This window comes from Delphinapterus leucas, chromosome 6 (genome assembly GCF_059928025.1).
Source record: "Delphinapterus leucas isolate spDelLeu-1000000601 "Yukka" chromosome 6, BTC_Dleu_Yukka2, whole genome shotgun sequence".
Taxonomy (NCBI): domain Eukaryota; kingdom Metazoa; phylum Chordata; class Mammalia; order Artiodactyla; family Monodontidae; genus Delphinapterus; species Delphinapterus leucas.
Window position 1 is genome coordinate 117,636,074 of NC_143134.1, and position 24,466 is coordinate 117,660,539.

Below are 24,466 nucleotides of genomic sequence, written 5' to 3' on the forward strand. Positions count from 1 at the left end.
CAGAAGAGTACAGGGATCTGTGTGTGTATCAGGATGTTTACTAAAGCATTGTTTGCAATAGAGAAAAATTAGAAGCAACCTAAATGTCTGTCAGGAGGGTATTGGTTAAATTATGATGCATCCATACAATGGAATGCCATGCAACCACTAGAAGATTGAGGTAGATATTTCTAGACGATAATGAAGCACCAAGTGGCACAGCACGGAGAGTTTGACCCTATTTGCACAGAAAAGTGCATCTGTGTGTCCATGTGTGTATGGATATGTTTATATGTGCAAACCTGTTTTGGGGAGGAAATATAAGAAGTGGTAAGCAGTGATTACCTCTGGGGTGGGAGGCTTTAATGCTTTATCTTTTCATGGTTTGCTTGAATTTCTTTATAACAAACATACTATATTTTATTTAAAATGCTTTTTTTCTTTTCTTTTTTTTTAATGAAGAGACTTAGTAGTTCTCAACTTATATATCAAAGTCATGCCGCTATGGAAATGGACTTCCTGTTGACATGGGTTGCTAGGACTATGGTCCCCCCTGGAAAGCTCAGTGCCCCGTCCAGTCCTGGGGCCACAGAATTCTAGAAACGGAGGGGCCCAGAGATGTGACTTACCACCTCTCAAGCAGTAGCTGTCTTTCATGCTGTCCTCTTGGTTCAGCCCCTTTCCATTTTTCAGTGACCTTCCATGTTCCTGGGAGGCCCCAGCCTGCCCTTACCATTATGGACAAGAGAGAAAAGACCACAGGAGGAAGAGTTTGTGGTGGAGCTGGACATGGACCCCGGAAGCTGCTATGTGCTTGTGGGGATTCATGTTTCTTTTCTTTCTTTTTAAATTAATTAATTAATTAACTTTTGGCTGTGTTGGGTCTTCGTTGCTAAATGCGGGCTTTCTATAGTTGTGGCGAGCGGGGGCTACTCTTCGTTGCGGTGCATGGGCTTCTCATTGTGGTGACTTCTCTTGTTGCGGAGCACGGGCTCTAGGCACGTGGGCTCAGTAGTTGTGGCTCGCGGGCTCTAGAGCGCAGGCTCAGTAGTTGTGGCGCATGGGCTTAGTTGCTCCGCGGCATGTGGGATCTTCCTGGAGCAGAGCTCGAACCCGTGTCCCCTGCATTGGCAGGCGGATTCTTAACCACTGCGCCACCAGGAAAGTCCCCGTGTTTCATTTTTAAAACCCCTCCTGGTACACAAGATAAGATCTTTGGGAGAAAGCAGGTCTGGGTTTTTTCTCTACCCTATTACTAATTAAGTCATCTATTTTTATGACAGAAAGCTGAAAATACAGAAAACTAGACAATCACTGTAATTCTACTACTCTTATCTGGCTGCTATTAAGTTTTAAAACCTTTTCATTGGAAAGTGCAGGATAGTACATGCATCAGAAGCGTGTTGATGAATTTTTACAAAGACCCAGCTCAAGAAACAACATCACCAGTCCTGTTCTTGTCACTGCCACCCTAAAACTATTAATATTGCGATACATTTATTATCACTTTTTCCCATGCGGAGTTTTTTTTTCAAATTGTAATCATACTGTCTATACATTTTCCTATTGTCTTTCTTTTATATATTAAAATAACTCTTTTTCTTATAAAAGTAATGCACAGTCATTGTTGAAAATTAGAAAAAATTAGAAAATCTAAATCAGCACAAGGAAGAAAGTAAAAACCACCTGTAATTCCACCACCCTGAGAAGAGACCCATGTAACTTCTAGGTGCAAGACTTCTGGATCTTTTCTTGTGAATAGACGTGTTCTTTTGATTTTTGTAACAATGGGATTATATTTTACTTATTGTTGTAATGTTCTTTTTTCCACATATTTTGACTATATTTATATCGCACATTATTTTTTTAAGGCATTATTCCATTGTGTGTACATTTGTGTACTGTTAGTATTTAACCAATACTATCTTGCTGTACATTTATCTATACCCTAGCCTTGAATTTAAATATTAATTCACATTCTTAGATATTCTTGATAAATTCCTCAAAAATAGAATTGCTGGGACAAAGGGCACATACATTTTTTAAATTGCACCCTATGAGTCCTACTTGTTTGACATAACAGTTTACACCCATATAAAACACTTCCTTTGGGAGGGGGAAGGGTAAGCTGGGACAAAGTGAGAGAGTGGCATGGACTTATATATACTACTGAATGTAAAATAGATAGCTAGTGGGAAGCAGCCGCATAGCACAGGGAGATCAGCTCAGTGCTTTGTGACCACCTAGAGGGGTGGGATGGGGAGGATGGGAGGGAGACGCAAGAGGGAGGAGATATGGGGATATATGTACATGTATAGCTGATTCACTTCGTTATAAAGCAGAAACTAACACACCATGGTAAAGCAATTATACTGCAATAAAGATGTTAAAAAAATTAAAAAAATAAAATACTTCCTTTTATTCCTGATAGCCATCACCTTTCCCTGGAAATTAGCACAGAAGTTTAGCCACCTCAGCTTACGAGAAGGAAAAAACGGTGCAAACAATGAGAAATAGCAATTACTTAATACAATGGAATAAATGTATAGAATGAGAGAGTCAAATTCAATATATCAAAATCCCATGGAGGGACTTACCTGGTGGTGCAGTGGATAAGACTGCACAGTCAATGCAGGGGGCCTCGGTTCGATCCCTGGTCAGGGAACTAGATGCCACATGCATGCCGCAACTAAGAGTTCACATGCCACAACTCAGGAGCCTGTGAGCTGCAACTCAGGAGCCTGCCTGCCACAACTAAGGAGACCGCCTGCTGCACCTAAGACCCGGTGCAACCAAATAAATAAGTTAATTAATTAAAAGTTAAAAAAACAACAACAATAAAAAACATGGAAACACTCGCCCCCAGATCAGAATATCTTTTTGAAGTCTTGAAAGTATTATACAGCTTTGCATAAACTTCTCTGAGGAGCACATGCATTTTAAAAAATATTTTTTTATGCTGATGTATTTAGGTAAATATTTTCCAGAAATACCATTTTAACCCTAAATAATTCAGTATGCATTTCTAATAACATTTTCTCCATAACCAAAATAACAGTGATTAGTCCTAAAAACTTCACTTCATTTTTTTTTAAACTTAATTTCCTAATCATGTAACATCTGGTTAATATTTAAATTTCTCCACTTGTCCTTAAAATACCTGTTATAGAAGATTTGTTTGCCTTTGCAACTATCCACAATATTCAGTGTATTCATACAATATACAATGTATACAATATCCAATGTATTCATATTCATTTAAAAGACTTTTGACATATTTCATGTCTACCCTAGGTGTATGAAAATATTTACTGCCCCCAACTTTTGCCAACTTTGGGAATCACAGTTTTTGCCAATTTGTTATATCCTTCATTTTAAACTTGACACTGGGGATGTCCCTGGTGGTGCAGTGGTTAAGAATCGACCTGCCAATTCAGGGGACACGGGTTTGAGCCCCGGTCTGGGAAGATCCCACATGCTGCAGAGCAACTAAGCCCGTGCGCCACAACTACTGAGCCTGCGCTCTAGAGCCCGCGAGCCACAGCTACTGAGCCCGTGTGCCGCAATTGCTGAAGCCCACGCGCCTAGAACCCGTGCTCCGCAACAAGAGAAGCCACCGCAATGAGAAGCCCGCGCACCGCAATGAAGAGTAGCCACGGGCTGTAGGCGTGCGGGCTTCAGTAGTTGTGTAACACACGCTTTTTATTTCTATGTTAGAAGAGCTTCAGAAACAACATTTAAACAAGGGTAGGGGGCTTCCCTGGTGGCGCAGTGGTTGAGGGTCCGCCCGATGCAGGGGACACGGGTTTGTGCCCCAGTCCGGGAGGATCCCACATGCCGCGGAGCGGCTGGGCCCATGAGCCGTGGCCACTGAGCCTGCGCATCCGGAGCCTGTGCTCCGCAGCAGGAGAGGCCACAGCAGTGAAAGGCCCACGTACTGCAAAAAAAAAAAAAAGACAAAAAAAACAAGGGTAGGTAATGAGGCAGTGTTCCACCAAGAAGGTCGGTGTGCCCTTCCCCTTGGGGTCTCTGTGGTTTTGCCCTGTAGCAGTTTTAGCTCTTCCTGCTCAGCGGACAGCCAGGGATGGTGGGACCAATGGTTGCAGTTCTGCCTTATGACTTCATGTGTCTCTCCCTCCTCTACATCAGAATCCACCTCACTGCCTGGAGATCACACCACCATCTTCAGAAAAGCTGGTCTCAGTGATGCGGTTAAGTGACCTCTCTACCGAAGATGACGACTCGGGTCACTGTAAAATGAACCGTTATGATAAGAAGATTGACAGTCTAATGAACACGGTTGGTTGTCTCAAGTCTGAGGTGAGGGAGGTAGGGGGCTAGGCTGGCCAGTGTCCCGAGGACACTTGGGACTGCCAGGTGAGTTCCTGGTGGACACCTCCTTCCTGCTGCCTCTGCAGGCCTCCCAGGGTTTCACGTGCCCCTGGGGAGGTAGTCGGGGCAACCTGGGATCCCTTTCCATCAAGCACTTAGCCCAGGCCTGGCCCTGACCTTGCCTGGTGCTCTGTATGGATGGCCTGGTTTGATTTTTTACTACAGTAAACGAAGCCGGTGGTATTATTGTCCCTGTCTTGGAGATGAAGTGACTGGGACACTGGGGCCTCTGTTTTCCATTTTATACAAAAGTTAAAAAAAAACAAAAACAGAAAACAATGCCCCAAACAGGCAGAGGAAGTTTGTCCCCAGTTGCTGGGCTGTGTCTTTGGGTGGGATGTGGCAATGAAATTGGAAACAACCTGGAAGTCCAAGGCCCCCAACTAATAAGTTGGTGGAGCTGCCGTGGACTCCTCGTTGCGGCTGCTGACGGGGCCTGTGTCTTTAGTCCTCCCCTGCGACTGGGGCCCAGGGCCCTCTTGGAGAACCTGCGGCTGGTGGCTGCCTGGTAACAGGCCCGCCTTTCTCCACAGCCCGAGGGGCAGGGGCCTTTTTGTGACATCTCTCCTCCCGTGGAGTGCCAGCTGAACAACCGTTTGTATCCTGGCTCTGTCCCCAGCCAGAAAGTCACTCAGGCTCCCTTTGCTCCCTTTGCTCAGTGACAAGGAAATGAGAGGAATCATGTCTGTCCAGAGTCTTTGTGACGATTGACTGAGCTTGCGCCCAAAGGACCTCAGTAGTATGGAGCGCTCAATCGGAGGTGCCCCTCGCTTTGTCCAAAGCAGCGGGCCTTGAGATGCGGTGGAGAGGAGCTCCTCCCCTCAGTGGCCCCTGCCTGCATGCCCCTGCACAGGTCAAGATGCAGAAGGGAGAGCGCCAGATGGCCAAAAGATTCCTGGAGGAACGCAAGGAGGAGCTGGAGGAGGTGGCCCAAGAGCTGGCCGAGACCGAGCACGAGAACACGGTGCTGCGGCACAGCATCGAGCGCATCAAGGAGGAGAAGGACTTCACTATGTAAGGCGGCGCTGCCCTGGGCACCTTCCCTCTTGCGGGAGCACCAGCCTAGCCCGGGTTACAGTGTTCAACAGAGTCACTAATGCGCTCATGATTCCCGGTCAGAGAAGTGGGCCCCGCAGAGTTCCGGGGGGAGGGCATCAGGGAGGCCTTTCTGGAAACAACGGGAGTCCAGCAGGATGGCCAGGTGCTAGGCAGGTGAGTGCGGGGGAGGAAAACACACCAGGTAGCAGGAACATCTTGCAGGAAGGCCCCAGGGCGGGAGGAGTTTGCAACTAAGAAATGAAAAGCGGGGCAGAGCAAGGGGAGAGGGTGGGCCAAGGGGAAGGGGGGCCACGGAGGTTGGCAGGGGCCGGCTCTTGGTGGCCACTTCAGGGTGTTTGCATCGAGGGCGGTTGGGAGCCACAGAAGGGTTTTCGAAGCAGGAAGTGGTGTGACCAGACTTGGCTCCAATGGGGAGAGTGGAGGGGAGGGCTCAAAAGCGGATCTGAAGATGGTAGTTAGGTGGCCATGGCAGTGGCTGGGGAATGAGGTGACACTGATTTCTGTCTGAGAGACAAACAGGTGGCATAATGTCCCCCGGTGTGGAGGCCCTGCTCTGGTGACCAGGTGTCCTTCCAGAAGGCCACTCGGGCCAGAAGGGCCATCCCTGCCCCCTCCCCCACTGTTCCCTGACCAGGAGATGAGCCTCGCACGGCATTGTGAGGTGAGCGTCGGAGCTCCGGGTGGGCAGGGGCCTGGGAGGGCTCACAGAGCCCTATTCTTTCTGGGCCCAGGCTTCAGAAGAAACACCTCCAGCAGGAGAAGGAGTGCCTCATGTCCAAGCTGATGGAGGCTGAAATGGATGGGGCTGCTGCGGCCAAACAAGTCATGGCCCTGAAGGATACCATCGGGAAACTGAAGACGGTAGGTGGCCAGCCCAACCACCCAGTGCCGGGGCCGGGCCCAGAGCGGGGGCAGCTGCACACCGTGGCGGGGTCTTTACGCAGTCGTCATGCTGACTTTATGACATCTTCAGGCCAGGGCAGGGCACACTTAACTCCTCGGCCCCCACCCCTCTTCTCACTTCTGGGCCCTGACCTTCGAGGCTGACCTTTGGTAGCCAGGGCCTCTGAGATGTCATCGTGGGTCTCCTGGGATCACAGTGAGTCAAGGCACGTGTCTGATTCCTGCCAGTATCAGCCACCAAATGTTGTCGTCCAGGAAGCGCACCTTGTCCAAGAAGCCCACCCTAACTGCACTCGCCCACACCGAACTCTCCCGCCCTTTTCCCCACCTGGTGTTCTCAGCAGGCTCAGAACCTGCCCATCCTTCCAGGTCTGCCTCCTCCGGGAAGCCTGCCTTTGCCCAGCTCTTCTTGCTCGGGCTGCCTGGCACCGATACCTCTTAAGCTCCCCATGGGGACTCCCTGTGCCAGCTCTTCCCTTCTCCACCTGTGCCTGGCAAGACTGCCTGCTGTCTTCCAGGAGAAACAAATGACCTGCACGGACATCAACACCCTAACAAGGCAGAAGGAACTTCTCCTGCAGAAGCTGAGCACATTTGAGGAGACCAACCGCACCCTCCGAGAACTGCTGAGGGAACAGCACTGCAAAGAGGTGAGCTGCGGTCCTAGCCGCACCCCTACCCAGTGCTCACTCGGAGCCCTGGCCCTGTAGCACCGCAGGCTCCTGTCTGTAAAAAGAAAATATTCTTGGTGCCTGCCTGACCTGAGGGGGCCATAGAAAGATTTGCTGAAATCATTCATATGAAATGCTGGGCATCTGGTAGACGAGTGCTGTCTTCGTTGTTGAAGTGGGCCTGGTGGCACAGGAAGGACCTTGAAAGTCAGAAGAACAGTGGAGAGTCAGGCAGGGGTTCAGCCCATCCCAGGGGTCATGCGACAAAGCGGGGAGAAGACCAGACCTGAGTTTTGGTGAAGCAGGTGGCTTAATGGCTGGCGGACACGTTGTATGGTATCACTTTGTTTTCTTAAAAGGTGGTCTCTGAAATATATTTTATGTTAGCAAATGACTCTGAAAAGACTGACAGTATAAACAGCTGTCTTCCTGTTTGGTTCAAAACCAAAGGGATACCGAGAGTCTCAAAATGCCCATGCTGGGACTTCCCTGGCGGTCTAGTGGTTAGGACTCGGCGCTTCCACTGCCGTGGGCGTGGGTTCGATCCCTGGTTGAGGAACTAAGATCCTGCAAGCCTCGAGATGCAGCCAAAAAAAAAAAAAGCCCGTCCTGATGAGATATTTTTTTTAGTTTAACTTTTTAAAAAAAACAGTGTCAACTTCCTTTGTTTGTAGTTTAAAAATTAATATTTAAAATAAGTAAAAGTGTACCCACTATCCAGCTTTCCAAACAAAACCTCGTCCCCACGGTTAAATCCCTCTTGGTGTCTCCTTTGGCAGTAACCTCATCTTCCCACCAGAGGGAAACTCTATCCGGAATCTGAGAGTTTTTCACTTATATATGTATCCCTAAGCAACATATAGTATCGTTTAGCATGTTTTCAAACTTTACATAAATGATATTGTTCCATATGTTTTCTTCTGAGTTGGCTTTTTTCAATCAATGTTTCTCTGAGATCCGTCCATTTTTATCCTTGAAGCCTAAGGTAGTTCATTTTCACTGCTCTATTCCATTTTATGACAATACCACAACTTATTTACCCACTCTTCTGTTGATGGAGACAATTTTTGGTTGTTTGCTTTTACAAGTGTTACTTTGCGCATTCGTCTGTACTATCCTGGTGTACTTGAGGGTTTCCAGAATATATTTCTATGAATGTTACTAGTTATAGCTAAATTATTCTCTTAAAATAGTTTTATCTGTTTCATTTCCAGCTCAGTGTTCATGGGTGGGTGATTTTTACCTCTCTGGGCTTCAGTTTTCCCACCTATAAAATGGGAATAGCATCTTCCATGTGGGGTTGTGAGGGACTTAGAAGTGATGTGTGGACGAGGACTGTGCGTACTCCGGGCATGCAGTGGGTACTTGGTAAATGGTGGCTGTCGCTGCTGTTTGTCCTGGGACTGGGGGCGGTGGGGGGGGGCGGGGCTTCAGAAAACGTCTTCCTACCAGTTTTTTCCCTTTTCGCCTTCTTAGCTCCTACAATCCCGGAATCCCAGAATCTCCAGTTGGAGGTGAAGGGTCAGCTAATTTAAACTCCCACCGCAGCAGGCATTCCAGGTTCTGTACAGGCTCTCACCTCCTCCCGCCCATGTGGCCCTCAGGACCACAGCCCCGCTGCGGTGCTTACTGGGGAGTACTCAGTGTGCTGGGGGAATGCTCTGGCTCTGGAGTCCTTTGGCTTAGCGCCCAGCTCTGCCATCTCTGGCTGTGTGATCTCAGGCAGCTCACCTCACTTCTCCCAGCCTCGATCTCCTCGTCTGTGAAATGGGGGTGGTGATAGTGCCTGGCTCCTCAGAGTGGGGGATTTGGTGAGATGGTGTGTTAGTTTGTGTAGAGTCCCCCAGAGGCTCAGAGGGCATGGCCTGTCGGGGCAGTGAGAATAGCTTCAGGCTCTGGGTCCCTGGCCTAGGTTTTCGTCCTACGTTCTTTGCCTCCTCTTGTTGCTAGAGAACCCATAATGCTGTCTTCCTCCAGTTCCTAGGTTCCTGGGAAACTTTGGGACCAGGGAGCCCTTTTCTCTTAGCCTGCAAAGGTGACCTGTGGGACTGAAAGGGAAAGGGGGGTGAGATTTCTTCTAGGGACACTTTATTTAGGTGACTGGGAAGAATAGAGACAGTTCAGAGACACAGCCCTGTGCGAGAGTGGGCAAAGGTGTGAGCAGGCAGTCCGGGGAAGAGGAAGCTTAAATGGCTAATAAGCATATGCATAAATAGGGAAATGCAAACTAAAACAGCAGGATTCATGCTGGCAAGACTGGCAACAGGCAGAGGCTGGCTGCTGCCCGGCGTTCTCACGTCCTGTTTGTGTGCGTCAGTGCAGGCATTTTGCAGGGCATGTCACCTGCCACAAATCACAGATCTTCGGGCCCAGCCATTCTTACTCTTTGTATCAATCCTGAAGAGACACTTAGTACGTGCCCAACATGTCCACTGCTGCCGTGTTTACAGCTGCAGAGCCTGGGAACCACCTTATTGCCCAAAGGTTACGGGGAGAAGTTAAAAAATGCCACAGCATATTAGAGACAGAAAGCAGATTAGGGGTTGGGGATTTCCCTGGCGGTCCAGTGGTTAGGACTCAGCACTTTCACTGCTGGAGCCTGGGTTCTATCCCTGGTCCCGGAACTAAGATCCTGCAAGCCATGTGGTGTGCCCGCCCCCTAAAAAAGAAAGCAGATTAGGAGTTTGGGGGGAGCTGGGGGGAGGGGAAAATGGAGACTGACAGCTTGACAGGTGCAGGTTTCCTTTTAGGGTGATGAAAAAATTCTGGAACTAGATGGTAATACTGGTTACACAATATTGGAAATGTACCATATGCCACTGAATTTTACACTTAAAATGAAAAAGTTTGTTATATTTTACCACAATTAAAAAAATCACAATGTAATATACCACAAACCATTGAATTATACATTTCAAATTGGTGACTTGTATCTGAATTTATATCTCAATAAAACTATGGTTAAAAAATCCAGTTGTGACACAAAAATACAGTATGATATCATTTTGGTAAAATTACACATTAATCCCTTCCCACCCCTCATCCCCCAAAAGATACTTCTCTAGGTGTAGCTACGTATAAATGCATAGAGATAGGATGGGCAAGACAGTCCGAACTCATAACGGCAGGGCTGGATTTGGAGGTAGGGATGAGGGGGACTTTATCGGTTTTCATTAAATATTTTATAATGAGAATATAATTTACTACTTCTATCATTAGAAGTATAATTTTTAGAAAAGGAACAGGACCTAGAGGATGTAGACATCTCAGTTTATTGCTTAATGAGTTGGCTTTCCCTGCCTTCCCTTGAAGGATTCCGAAAAGTTGATGGAGCAACAAGGAACGTTATTGAAACGGCTGGCAGAGGCGGACTCCGAGAAAGCGGTAACACACAGCTCCCCCTGCCTGCTCCAGGGGGTATAGGCGACGGCGTAGAGGTGCTGAGTGGCGGCAAGAGGGCTGGAGCCCCGCTCTGACTTTTCTTTGGGTCTTAGTTTCATGATCTGTGAAATCATGAAACACATATCCCCGTCCCTCCTGCCCCACTGGGCTTGTCTAGTCAATCACTCGAGAGCTTGAACCACCAAGCTGGACATCAGCATGAGGGATGGTGATGACAGTGATGGATTTGTAAATCATCAGAGTCTGTTCCCTGAATTTCCTTATTTATATTCTGGTACAGACTTGTTGACTCAACAATTCCAATCCTCCCAAGGAATCTCTCCCAAGGCAGCATGTTCCAAAGTCTGTTCCATAGAGCCCTGAGTTCCTCAAGGTGTTAATGGGTACAAGAAACAAAAGGGGGGGTTGATCCATGGCCAAATAAATTTGGGGAACTGCTGCCCAGCCTGAATGACAAGTTAAACCAGCTGCTTAACTACAATACCTTTTGGAGCCTTTGATGTATTAATGCCTGTTGGGAGTCTCCAAGAGAAAGAAAGAAATAGAGACCATGGTTCCCGAGGTTTGGCCCTTGGCCCTCGGTGCCTGGCCGAACATCGCTGTAGGGGATTCAACGGTCATGGCGATAATGCCTAAACCTGCATTCCCAGCTCAAGAGCCTTATCAAATTATGATACATCCGTAAATTGAAATGTTAAGGTGCTTTTTCAAAAGATATAGAAGATTTAATCACACTATGGTAAATGTGGTTATAGTGCAAAATAGGTATCTGACTTTTTAATGTGTACTAACAATGGTGATCTCTGGGTGGGGGATTATGGGGCTTCCTTAGTGTTTTGTGTGTCTGTGTTTCAGTGTGTCCCACAACTAGCATTATTTTAAATTGTTGTAAAAAATTGTGATACAGATGTTGGGTGCTTCCTGCTAGGGTCTCTGTGACTTGGGCCAATGTATTTGGGACTTGGGCCCAGTGGCCAGGCACTCACAGGAGTGTTTGTCCTCCCTGGGTGGGGCCTCCTCACCCTTCGCAGGGAGCTCAGACAGTGTGTGTGTGCCCTCTCCAGCGCCTGCTATTACTGCTGCAAGACAAAGACAAGGAGGTGGAAGAGCTCCTCCAGGAAATACAATGTGAGAAGGTACCGTCCCCAGCAGTTGCTCCTCTATATGGGCCAGCAGAGCTTAGTGGGTAAAGTGCGCTCTGGAACAGGAGAGCTGGGTTCAAACCCCGGCTCTGCCACTTTCTCTGTCTCTCCAAAGGCTCAAGCGAAGACAGCATCTGAGCTTTCGAAGTCCATGGAGACCATGCGTGGGCATTTGCAGGCACAGCTTCGGTGCAAAGAGGCAGAGAACAGTCGCCTGTGCATGCAGATCAAGGTACCTGCCAGCCCCACAGGTGGGGAAGGGAGGGGGCGGGGCCTGGCAGTCGAAGGGCAGTGGCCTGGCCAAGGCTCTCACACTCAGGAAGGCTTTGCCCTAAAGGTGTACAGGGCCGCTGTTGCCAAAGCACTCTGAGCCAGTGGCAAGAGCAGTGGACCCTGAGGGTCTTGGGTGCCCTTCCCAGCAGTGACCAATTGGGTGCCATGCCCCTGAGTCAATCACTTAATCCCTTAGGCCTTCAGTTCTCGTAACTACCCATGGGGTAGGGGGTGGGCTCCAATGCAGCTTGCATCTTTGAGCCAGGGACCTGCTGAGGTCACAGCTCTGCTGAGGGACTGAGGAATATCTCTGACCACTATGTTGAGTTCAAGGAAGGATTCCAGAAGAGCTCTGTCTTCACACTAAGACCCCAGTGGGTTCAGTAATGGGAGGGGTGCTACGGAGAGCTGGGAAGGGCCTTCACCTCTGCTCTGCACTGGGGGAGCTTTATGCCTCCACACAGTTGACCTGATTTCTCTCTCCCTCATTCCTTCTTTTTGCTCGTCCCCTCTCACCTCTACTCTCTGCCTTGCCCTTTCCCGGCCTTCCTTGTCTCTCTCCTCCGACTCTCCCTCATCCTTGTCCCTCTCCCCACACCTGCTCCCGGGCCGTCCTCTCCCAGAATCTGGAGCGCAGCGGAAACCAGCATAAGGCGGAAGTGGAGGCCATCATGGAGCAACTGAAGGAACTGAAGCAGAAGGGAGAACGAGACAAAGAGTCCTTGAAGAGGGCCATCCGAGCCCAGAAAGAACGAGCTGAGAAGAGTGAGGAGTACGCTGAGCAGCTGCACGTGCAGCTTGCTGACAAGGTAGCAGGCCTCCCCGAGACGGGCTGGCCGACGGCGAAGGGTCGGGGGTGGGCTGGCTGCCAGCGGATGGCTGCTTTGAGCAGGGAGAGGTGAAAAGCTGAGTAGAGGTGGCCGGGCGGGTGGGCGAACGGAGAGGAAGATGGCAGTGGAAAAGGGTGAATGAGCTGGGAGGACTGCTGGCTGCTGGGTGGAGGGAGAGGCGGGGGGGCAGTAAATGGGTAAAAGGATGACAATGGGGGTGGGCAGCTGGCTGGAGGCAAGTGGAGGGTTTGTGGGACATTTTAACCACATCCATATTGTGGGTGGGAATGACGGTTAAGGAAGGATTTGCGGTCAGGGCGCGTGGGATGCTGGAAACTCAAAAGCAACAGCTGGGCTCCCGCTTCACTCTCAGTGCTTCTAGGAAGGAATTGCAGGAGTGAGGTTGAAGTTATCAGGGTGAGGGGTGACCTGGGGTGACTCCTAGCTTGCTTGGCTTCAGCGGTGACACCAGGCTGATGGGCCCTTCTGTCCCATGTTCCCAGGATCTTTATGTTGCTGAAGCTTTATCCACTCTGGAATCATGGAGGAGCCGCTACAACCAAGTTGTGAAAGACAAGGGGGACCTCGAGCTGGAAATTATTGTCCTGAACGAGTACGTCTGTGTTAGGAGAGGGCGTGTGGGCCGATGGGAGGAGGGGGTGTGCCAGTGCACGGCGCCAGGCAACCCGCGACAGCTCACGTCGCTCACACGGCTGCCATCTGGTCTTCTCTGGTCAGGGGCTGCATCGGACTGAGCTGTGGGCGGCCCTGGGGTGGGCCTTCTGGTTGGACCCTGGGTCCTGGCACCAGCCCCTGCCCCAGCATCCTACCCCCCGGCAGGCACTATGCAGGGGCCTTCTCTGCTCACACCTGGGCTTGAGCTGGGCCCCAGTCTGCACGGCATGGGAAATGGGCACAGGCCACGCTGGTATCCTCCTTCCTGTCCTTGGGGCACAGGGCAGCTGGTAATCCCTCTGTCTTCTCTCAGTCATTTTGTCCACCAGTCAGTAGGTCAGAGGTATGGCCTGGGAGCAGGGGGCAAAAGTGGCCTCAAGTTGAAGGTGACTGAACTCATACCTTTCTTGCCACTGGTGAACTGTCAACAGTGACCATTCTCAGAGTCAGCTATAGTCATGTGATCATTCATTTAAAGATACTTATCGAGCATCTACTATATAACAGGCTATGTGTTGGCCTTGAAGGTTACAGCAGTAAAAAAACAAATGCATTGGACTTCCCTGGTGGCACAGTGGTTATGAATCCACCTGCCAATGCAGGGGACATGGGTTCGAGCCCTGGTCCGGGAAGATCCCGCATGCCGTGGAGCAACTAAACCCGTGTGCCACAACTACTGAGCCTGCGCTCTAGAGCCCGCGAGCCACAGCTACTGAGCCCGCGTGCCGCAACTACTGAAGCCCGCTCGCCTAGAGCCCATGCTCCGCAACAAGAGAAGCCACTGCAATGAGAAGCCTGCGCACCTCGACGAAGAGTAGCCCCCACTCGCCGCAACTAGAGAAAGCCCGTGTGCAGCAACGAAGACCCAACGCAGCCAAAAAGAAATAAATGAAATAAATTAATTAAAAAAATTAAAAACTAAAAAATAAAGTTGTGTAGGAGTTTGCTAGTAAACCAATACAAGGCGTTTTCTTGGGCCTAGTCAGTACTCACTAAATATTTGCTGAGCGGTGAACTGTAATTTATCAATACTGGAAACATACACTGTGCGAAGGTTCTGCAGTATCAAGTGGGTCTACAGTCAAGAGCCCCAGTGCTCTTCTCCTCAGTCTCTATTCTTGGATTACAGCCCTGCTGAGGGCCTGCGGGTAGGGGAAGGGAGCAAGGGAAGCTTGTGCTTTGTTATTGCTCATGGCACCTGCCCTCGACTGGGGGAGACAGAACCCCAGTGGAATATGTGTCTGAGGGAGACGGGTGCCTGGGGTTATCCCTGACCACTGGGCCTGCGAGTTCTGTCCTAACTTCAGTTCCTAACGGGTTAAGAGATCCAGGGGGTGCCGTGGGGAGCTGGGGAGGTACTGTGTCTCTGGCCCTTGTCTTCAGGGAGTGTCTCAGCCTCACGGGAGGATCACAACAGAGAAGGCTTCTTGGAGGGGGTGGTATGAGAGACAAACCTTAAAAGGCTGTTAATACGAAGTGGGATACCTGGGAATGCCACAGGCGGCAGTGGCAGGGCAGCTGCTCCTCAGGGTGGAGACTGGGGAGCAGGCAGGGTGCCAAGAAGAGAGACATGGGTGACCTGGGTAGGAACACTTGGCCCTACTCCATACCAAGTCCAGGGCTGCTCACAACCTGTGGAATTGATTCTGTCTGCTTTCACTTTGTGACCTTCCAGCCGGGTGACAGATCTTGTAAACCAACAACAAACCTTGGAGGAGAAGATGCGGGAAGACCGGGACAGCCTGGTGGAGAGACTACACCGGCAGACTGCCGAGTACTCCGCTTTCAAGCTAGAGAATGAGAGGCTGAAGGTTGGTAGTGAGAGCCGGGACCAGGACGGTTGGGTGGAGAGCAGAGGCTGATGGTACTCCTGGTTGGGCCCCAGAGATGACCACCGGGGCCTTCAGAGGGCCTGGAGGCAGCAGCGTGATAAGAGGGCTTGTTCTGGAGTCGGAAAGACCTGGATTCAAGTCCTGACTCTGCCTCTTAGAGCTGCAGGACCTGAACGGGACGTTTCCTCCTGTGTTGCTGCAGTTTCCTCAGCGGGAGGAAATGAGGTCCTTGTGAGAAGGTGGTGATGCATGTGAAGTGCTTAGCATGACAGTCAGCCCCTGCATGTGAGATGGACCTGACTTTGAGGTTAACATTGACTCTTCTGGGGCATTACTGGGCCCCTTCACATGCATTAATTCTCACTTTAGCCTCCCGATAGTGTAATTATTATCTCTACTTTACAGAATTAGGAAACTGAAGCTTAGAGTTTAAGTTTCTTGCCAAGATTTTGCCCTTGGAAGCGTTGGAGTTGGGATTTGAACCTCAGTCTGACCCTGGGGCTCTAACCACTAGCTCTTAACCACTCCCTCTACACCCTCCTAGCACACCGAGGGCGAGAGGCAACCGAAAAGAGGTAGATGTTGCAGAGCCAGGTTGGATCTTGGTTTTTAGTTGATCTGGGCAATAACATCTAGATCTATTTATTTATTTATTTATTTATTACTGATTTTTTTTTTTTTTTAAGTAAAATTGATTTTAAGGAAGTATAATACAGAAAGGTACACAAAATGAATGTAACTTTGTCCATCAGTCACCCTGATTGAACCTTAAAGCCAGCACCCCGGTGACCTTGCCTAGTTACAGACACCCCCTGCCAAGGGCATGGTTATCCTGACTTCTGTCACCGCAGATTAGTTTGCCTGGTTTTGAACTTTGTGCCTGGCCTTTATGGCTTTTACTCAGCATTATGTTTGTGGAAGTTACCCATGTCATGTGTGGCAGTTCATCATTCTCAGTGCAGGGCAGTGTAGGAATGCACCACGATGTGTTTATCCATTTTACTGTCGGTGGACATTTAGGTTGTAGAATGTCTTTGTACCTCTTTTGGTGCATATATATGGTGTATTTTTACAGTTTCTATACCTTGAAGTATAATAGAAATGCCAAGTCATCAGGTGGTATACACAAATTCAGCTGTGGTAGATGTCACCAAATAGTAAAGCAGTTGTACGGATTTCCACTCCCATCAGGGATATGTGAGATAATACTTGGTATTGTCCATCTTCTTCATTTTAGCCACTCTGGTGGGAGGATAGTAGTATCTCATTTGTTGTAGTGCAATTGTTGGATAAATGACAGATAAGCCCCGTGTCTAACAATTAGCTGCGGTATTGGTTGCAGTATGGTATGTCTGTGTGGTGAAACACAGTGTGACTGTTCAAAATGATTGTAGAAGTGTATTTTCCTAGCTGTTATCATTACAAAGATAAAATATGCTCATAGTGAAAGTTGAAAACATCACAGAAACGTTATATAGAAGTGAAGGTCCCTGTTACTGTAGATGTGTATTTTTCCAGTTTTTTCCCCTGATACTCACATACACATTCAAACACATGCACATCCATTCATCCAGCCATTATTCTGCAGCTCGCTTTTCTCCTTCAACCATATTCCGTGGATATCTTTTTAGATTTTTTTTTTTTTTGCTTTATCTCTTTCTTTTAAATGATTGCTTGTTATTTTTTTGAGATACCGTGATTTATTTTGTCCTATCTGCTAAGGTGAGCATTTGGGTTGTAGAACATTCATTGATGAGAGAAGTAGTTCCCAACTTCCTTGTTAATTGAAAAAGTTCGTTGCAAGGCAGTAAGTATATCATAATCCCATTCTTATTAGAAAAAATAAAATAGCTACACGGTTATCAATATATAGCCATATAGTAAGGCATCATGATTCATTTTTCTTGGTTTTATCTCCCTTTTCTTTAGTGATAATGTAGTGCTCTTTTTTTTTTTTGGCAAGCCGCAAGGCTTGTGGGATCTTAGTTCCCTAACCAGGGATTGGACCCGGGCCCCTGGCAGTGAAAGTGCTGAACTGAGTCCTAACCACTGAACCGCCAGGGAATTCCCCCATAATGTACTGCTGTTTGTAATTAGAACAAAAAACACAGGAGTCTCTTATTTGCATCGGTATTCACTTGAGTTGGTCTTATCAGGAATCCTGCCCTGATGCCTCTCTGAGAAAAACTGCTGGCGTGGGTTTGAGTAGGTGGGGCTTCCCTTTGCTGGCCCCTCGGAGTAGGAGCTGAGGTTGGGATGGCCACCTGCCCCGGAACCTTCCCACTGGTGACCAACGAGCCATCCCTTCTAGGCTAGCTTCACCCCGATGGAGGAGAAACTCAACCAGGCGCACGTCGAGGTTCAGCAACTGAAGGCATCGGTTAAGAACTACGAGGGAATGATTGACAACTATAAGAGTCAGGTAGGCCTCTCAGGTGCCAAGCCTGCCAGGGCAGCGCCTCCCAGTAGGCTGGGATGGAGACTCACCATAAGGCCTCTCCTGGGAAGGTGTTTTTCACCAAAACTTGGCTCTGCCCAAGATGGCCCGATGCTTTCTTGGTCCCCAGGTGATGAAGACCAGACTGGAGGCTGATGAAGTGGCTGCCCAGCTGGAACGCTGTGACAAAGAGAACAAGATCCTTAAAGATGAGATGAACAAAGAGATTGAAACGGTATTGCTCCCCTTCCTCGCCCTCTTCCCCTACCCAGTCCAATGTCTGTCAGTCTGTCCGTCTTGTTTGTCATTGGCCCTTTCCGATGTGGATGACAGAGATTCATAAAGGTCCTTATTGCTGGGCTGGTCCACTCTACTGTGTACGTACTCTCTCCTTCCTCATCTCATCTCTTCCTTCTCTCCTGCTTCCTCATTATCCCTCTTTCTCATCCTGATTACCTTCTTTCTTCACTTTCCTTAAAAAAAATTTCCTCTGCTTGGAACATCCAAGTGGATTCAAATCCACAGATCTGTCAGGCCTTAGCTGTGCCTATTTCATTCTGTGTGATGTCTTTATTTTGTGCCAACCGAAAGTGTTCCTCCTGTCCCCTTCCCCAAAGAGCCTTATTCTTCTAGAGATGACTTGTCTCTCTAGAAGCAAAGGGGTCATCTTAATAGTAACCTTGGAGATGGATTGAGTCCAGGCTCAGCCATTAACTTGTTGCATAACCTTGGGCAAGTCACTGCCTCTCTCTAGTCCTCAGGCTCCTCGTTAATAAAAGGATGTACTAAGCCCAGATAGGCTGTAGCTTTCCCTCTGACCTAGAGCATTGTGATTGCCTTCCTAGGGGCTTTGAGGTTAGACTAGACTTGAATCCTGCCTCTGCCAATTTGTAGCTGAGTGACCACGGGCAAATGATCCTTTGATCCTCAGCGTCCTTATATGGGGATAACGGCACCTACTTAATAGGTTGTTGTATGAATTTAATGAGTAATGCCTGGGTCCTGGAGTTTGCTACATGGTTGCCATTATTCTTCAATGACTGAAGGAGTGGCAGGCTCAAGTGGCCAGTCAGGGCCAAGTGTGTCCCCCCAGAGAACAGCTAGACACCCTCAGTGGCCTGCAGGGAGGCCGCACTTCTGCCCGTGGATCTTTCAGGATCCTTTACTGGGGACTGAGGGCGGCCCTGCCCTAAATCCAAAGCACTCTGCCTGGCCTCTTCAACAGCCAGGCCCTTCCCAACGGTGGGTCCCTCTCTCCCACTCCAGGCGCGGAGGCAGTTCCAGTCCCAGCTGGCTGACCTGCAGCAGCTGCCTGATATTCTCAAGATCACGGAGGCTAAGCTGGCAGAGTGCCAAGACCAGCTGCAGGGCTATGAGAGGAAGAACATCGACCTCACAGCCATCATATCAGACCTGCGCAGCCGGGTAAGGGACTGGCAGAAAGGTTCCCACGAACTAGCCCGAGCAGGGGCCCGCTTACCAAGATGAGCTGCACGCCCCCCGGCCCCCAGGGAGGACCACTTCCTTTTTCTTGGCTGCCGCTTTCTCAGAGGAGTGAGCTATCATCAGTGCTGTGAAATAAAAGTCTGGTGTGCCAAATGCCTTGTGTTTGCACGATGTGATTGTAGTTATAGGAGCCGCCACTCGATGGGAGCTGCCGGGCCCTCCTGCTCTTGCCCCTCCCCGAGGGTTCCAAGTCTCCGCCAGCCTCTGCCCTTCCCGCTCCGCTGCTGCCCTCAGCCATGCGCCACCAGCAGACACCAAGCCATAGGTTTTCTTTTTTTCCATCTTTCTCTTGCTTTAGCTGCCTTTCCGTAGTCTTAACAGACCCCTTGCCTGAGCTAGGGGTCCTGAAAGAGGACTTCCTTTCTACCAGAAGCAGTCTGCCTCTGGGTTACTGGAACCAAGCCTACGGTGTCTAAGAAATGCTATGCCTCTCGTCTGCACTGTGACCTTGGGCAAGACCCTTCCCCTCTCTTAACCTGCTTCCTTGTAGTACCAGTGAAAGTAGCTACCATTGTTTGAGCACGTGCTCGGTGCTCCAGCATTCCCTCATTGAATTCTCCCGGGAACTTTGTAAGGGGTCTTATTTTCCCCATTTTACAGAAAGCAGCCCAGGGCATAGAGGGGAGAAGTCATTGCCTGAGGTCACAGAGCTAATACTTGTCAACAGGGATTGGAACCCAGCCAGCTCTGTCTGGTTCCCAAGCCCAGGTTCTCAGCACTCTTAAATCACCAGGCTTCTCTTGAACCTGAGCATTCTCAGGGCCTTTCAGGCCCAGACGTCTGAGGCTTCTGTAGAAAGCAGCCTTCTGGATAACTTCTCAAACTTGCCAGCCTGAAGGACTCAGTAGATTTCCTGTGGCCTTGCCTGCATTTGTCCCCATTTAAGAAGAATGAACTCAGCGGTCCCAGCTACATCCTCGGTAAAGCTCCGTGGTGTGTCATGTGGGCCAGTTAGGCCTGCCGTCTGCTTCTGCCTTCTCACGTCCGCCCAGATCCCACTGACTGGCCTCTCCTGATCAAGGAATTGTCGTCGTGGCTCTTCAGGATCGAAGCTGGCTTCTCTCGGCGCAGGAAAGCCTTCAATCTTGGGGGTCGGGCCTAACCTGTCCCTGCTCTCCCCTCTCCTCCAGGTTGTGCGTTGAGACTCAGATGCCTGCTGAGGGCAGTGTGCCTCTCTCCTGGGTGTGGATGACAGGTCACAGGGAGAAGGGAGGGCTGTACCGGGAAGTTCTTTCGTAAACCAGTCTGTGTTCCTGTCATTTTAGATCGAACATCAGGGGGACAAGCTGGAGATGGCAAGAGAGAAACATCAGGCTTCCCAGAAGGAAAATAAACAACTGAGTCTGAAGGTGGATGAACTGGAGAGGTTAGAGGCACTTGGTCCCATCTCTGTCCTCTTCCTAGGACCTGAGACTTTCAGCCACTTAGCTGCTTTGGGCCTAGTGTGCAGAAGTGTTTGAGGGACTCAAGGCCCTGGAAGGTACTAGGCAGACCTTAGAGGAAAAGCTGCTTCCATTGCAGTGGTAGGCGTCGTGGGAGAGAGGAAGGCGTTCTCCGGCCAGGGGGGACGCTCCATAGCAGTGTGATCAAGGTCAGACCATCCATAGGCATCACCTATCAGAAAGGCACGCTTCGTCCAAGCAAACGGGCAGGGCCAGGATGCTGCGGTGGGGGCCTCCCCCCATTCTGCTCTTTGTTCCCAATCGTCCTTCCCAAGACCTTTCTGATCTGTTCTTCCGTGTTCCTCATGGACTGTTGGAAGCAGTCAGGTAAAGAGGACACGTTTTGGAATCAGAAGGTCTGGGCCTTGGTCCCAACTTGGCCACTTAACCTGCATTGTGATCTTGAGCAAGTCATTTCACCCTTTGAACCTCTGTTTACTCACCTTGAGAAAGGGACCAAGGTAGGGATAACAACCCAGCTCATGGGATTATTGTGAGTCCTCCATGAGATAATCCTCAAAGGGCTTAGCATACTACCCGGCATGCAAAAATGTGCCATATAGGTTAGTATATATGAGTTGATATTTTAGATGTGAGGAAACTGAGCTCAGGGAGAGGTTAAGTGACTTGCCCAAGGTCACATAGCTGGTACTTGGCAAAGCTGCGACTTAGACTGTCTTCCTCCAGGGCTTTTAGCATCTGTAAAATGAGGGCTGGAGCCTCAGTTTTCAGAGGTGAAAGGCTTGGGGTCCCAGGAGGCTGTAACTGGCCCAGGTGGCTCACACAGCCTGCCAGCAGGGACTTAAAGCAGGTGGTCTGCCCTGGGCTCCACCTCTACTCTGCTGGCCTCGAAGGTGTAGCTGGATTCAGCAGGACTTGCAGAGCTCCTTAAATTGGAAGGTGCCCTGGAAGTGCAGCGGGAACCATGTGTACACACGGGATGGTCACTGCTGCCCCATGGCTGGTCATGTATGATGTTGAGTGGCGCAGCTGAAGTCCCTTTGCTGAGGGAGGCAACAGTGAACAGAAGAAGTTAAGCACGTAGGTTTCGGTGACAGATGTGCTAGCTGTGCTGGCCTCAGCCAATGACTTCACCTGTCTTCGGCTCAGTTTCTTCATCTGTAAAGTGGGAATCATGATGGAACCCACCTGCCTGAGCCGCAAGTTGCCGTATTACACGTGATGACATACAGACTTAGCACAGCCGCGGTCAGTCTGTGCTTCTCCCACCCTTCGTACAGCTCCTTGCCGCCTTGCTGCTCAGCAGATTTCTTTGGTTTATTCCTGTTGTTCCTTGGAGATTCTTGGTGTGATGAGAACCCCAGCCCGGGGTGGCTGGCAGCCCCCAGCTGTGTGGAACCCGACAGGCAGGGGGACGAGCAGGATCTGATTGAATGCTTTCACCTAGGAAACTGGAGGCGACCAGTGCCCAGAATATCGAGTTCCTACAGGTGATTGCCAAGAGGGAGGAGGCAATCCACCAGTCCCAGCTGCGACTAGAGGAGAAAACCCGGGAATGTGGGACCCTGGCGAGGCAGTTGGAGAGCGCCATTGAAGATGCCAGGAGGCAGGTCAGTCTCAATTCCATTACTAAACTATCTCTGTGTCTTTGGACAAATCGCCTAACCTCTCTGAGCCTATCTCTCCATCTGAGAAATGGGCACATAGAAGTAGTACCTGCCTCATGAAATCATCATAAGGATCAAGTGAGCAATTATCGTAAAGGACTTGGCACTTTATTCACAACCGCTCCTTTGACTGCTGCCTGAGTGGGCATCAGACAGGTGTACCACGTCTTAGGTGATGACTCATGGAGCGTTGGCAAAGGGCAGGTAAAGCGGGGTTGCAGAAGTTGTCCCCATAGTTTGCTCCTGCCCTGAGGCTCCAGAGAATTGTCCACAGCGAGACCAGTTAGTGGGAGCGGCCCAGCCTTCTCTTTACCAGGTGTTCCCCATGCCAGGTAAGCCAGCCCCACCTCTGTGCTTTTCTGGCAGGTGGAACAAACCAAGGAGCACGCAGCCTCCAAGGAGCGAGCAGCCCAGAACAAAATTCTGGACCTTGAGGCCCAGCTGAGCAGGACCAAGACTGAACTCAACCAGCTCCGGCGGAGCCGGGACGATGTGAGTCGGGCTGGGGGTGGGAGGACGGGGTAGGAGCAGACAAGAAGGGAGTGGGTTGAGATCTGAGCTTCCTGGCGCCTGCAGGGCAAGATGTTCTGTTGTTTTTATGAATATGACATGGTTTTATTTTTCTCGCATCACTTTCCCATCCCTTCAGGATATCCCAGGCCAACCCCCTTTTTTATTAACAGTTTTGTTAAGACAGCATTTACCGTAAAATTCCCTCATTCAAATTGCACAATTCAGTGGTTCTGAGTATATTCAGTGTTGTGCCATTATCACCACAATCCAGGTTTAGAATATTTTCAGAAATAAAATTACCTGTTAGCAGCCACTCCCATTCCCCTGCCCCCAACCCCTGGCAACCACTAATAAAGTCTCTGTCGCTATGGGTTTGTCTGTTCTGGATGTCACACACACTTGGCCCCGGCCCCGTTCCTCCTCTTAGGCTGACCGCCGCTACCAGAGCCGCCTGCAAGACCTGAAAGACCGCCTGGAGCAGTCGGAGAGCACCAACCGCAGCATGCAGAACTACGTCCAGTTCCTGAAGTCGTCCTATGCCAACGTGTTTGGGGATGGCCCCTACACTTCCTACCTAACGAGCTCTCCCATCCGCTCCCGGTCTCCTCCTGCCTAAGGCGGCCACTCTTGGGCTAGGAGCTCGGATGGATGCTGTGGGAACTGAGGCTTTGCTAAGCCATACCCAGAAAGCCTGTTGGTTTTCCTCTCTCGTCCTGTGATGAAGTATGTTCAGGGTCTTGTCTTAGCTACTAGCTCCAGAAAAGTGCCTGAAGCAGCAGGGGATGAAGCAGAACCCACTTCGTTCTCTCCTCTCTGACAGCATCGCCTGACGGAAGTTTTTAATTACCCTGACAGGCCTTAAAGTTACTACTGTTAGGGTCAGATTGTAACTCACCGTGACTTTGCTCATTCCTTTCCCAAGAGAATGTTTGGACTGGACTTGCCCTCCAGTTCCCTTACAGCTCTCTTCTTTTTAGGACTGTCTCTTGGGTTTTCCCTGACCTGAACCAGCAGGAGCTGTTCGCCAGAGGTCCTCACCGCACCTCATGTTCACTTGCTGTTTCCCTTATTTCACGGGTACGGTGTTTTCCCCAAGGTGCTCCCCTCCCAAGCCCAGTGGAAACCTCTCATGGCCAAGTTTCCTCAAGGCCACTTGCCCTCACGCACTTGCCAATAGACACTCGAGGGCTTATGTCCAGTTCGCCTTGTAAAAGTACAATCCCAATCTCATTGATTTTTCTCTTTGCCAGGTTTGTATCTGTGGAATGCGTTTATTCTTGAAACATGTATGTTGTTTTACAAAAACTTTTATAATCAGTATTTAAGTCTCCATCGGATGATTTCCTTTACCCGCCCCAGCCCTCTTCTAAAAATGATTCAGTAAAATGCTGCAGGAGAGCCAGTAAACGTTTTTAAAGGACTTGGTGCATGAGACTCCTCATTTCATTTTGGCCAGGCTGGCTCTTTCTCCTTTGCGTGCTTTCACTTACAATCCCATGAAAGGCCTGGAGGAGACACACTGAAGGGCACTGCTCAGTGTGTGAGGGCAGCCTACTTTAGCTGTTAGGAGGAAGATGGGATGTGTATGTATTACTATTTTTTAAATGTTAATTGTTTTCTGAATGATAAGGTTATGGGCTATTTTTGTTCTCTTCACATTGTCCTGTATTTAAAAGAAAAAAAAATTCTTCAGAGAGAAGAGAACAAATTTGGTGTACTGTGCTGGTACTGACCTCTGGGAGATCCAGTCTGGTCCTCTCTCAGCCACGCTAACCCAAGTCC

General features: G+C 49.6%; 1 protein-coding gene across 9 annotated transcripts in view; it reads left to right on the forward strand.

Annotated features, from left to right (window-relative positions):
* ODF2 (outer dense fiber of sperm tails 2) overlaps positions 1-24,105 on the forward strand; it is a 30,785-nt gene extending 6,680 nt beyond the window's left edge. For 5 of the 9 annotated variants that reach the window (XM_022578568.3, XM_022578572.3, XM_022578573.2 and 2 more), the window contains 17 exons: positions 4,129-4,278; positions 5,225-5,385; positions 6,162-6,291; positions 6,852-6,983; positions 10,317-10,388; positions 11,438-11,542; positions 11,664-11,780; positions 12,445-12,630; positions 13,155-13,264; positions 15,002-15,137; positions 17,470-17,580; positions 17,726-17,830; positions 18,862-19,020; positions 20,367-20,467; positions 21,952-22,114; positions 22,538-22,663; positions 23,112-24,105. In XM_022578568.3, coding sequence (XP_022434276.1) covers positions 4,129-4,278; positions 5,225-5,385; positions 6,162-6,291; positions 6,852-6,983; positions 10,317-10,388; positions 11,438-11,542; positions 11,664-11,780; positions 12,445-12,630; positions 13,155-13,264; positions 15,002-15,137; positions 17,470-17,580; positions 17,726-17,830; positions 18,862-19,020; positions 20,367-20,467; positions 21,952-22,114; positions 22,538-22,663; positions 23,112-23,300 — 2,253 coding nt within the window. In that variant the 3' untranslated portion in view covers positions 23,301-24,105. The remainder of the gene's footprint in view (positions 1-4,128; positions 4,279-5,224; positions 5,386-6,161; positions 6,292-6,851; positions 6,984-10,316; positions 10,389-11,437; positions 11,543-11,663; positions 11,781-12,444; positions 12,631-13,154; positions 13,265-15,001; positions 15,138-17,469; positions 17,581-17,725; positions 17,831-18,861; positions 19,021-20,366; positions 20,468-21,951; positions 22,115-22,537; positions 22,664-23,111) is intronic. The other 4 variants (XM_022578571.3, XM_022578576.3, XM_089913808.1 and 1 more) reach the window with 1 other exon arrangement.
* Positions 24,106-24,466: the final 361 nt, after the last annotated feature.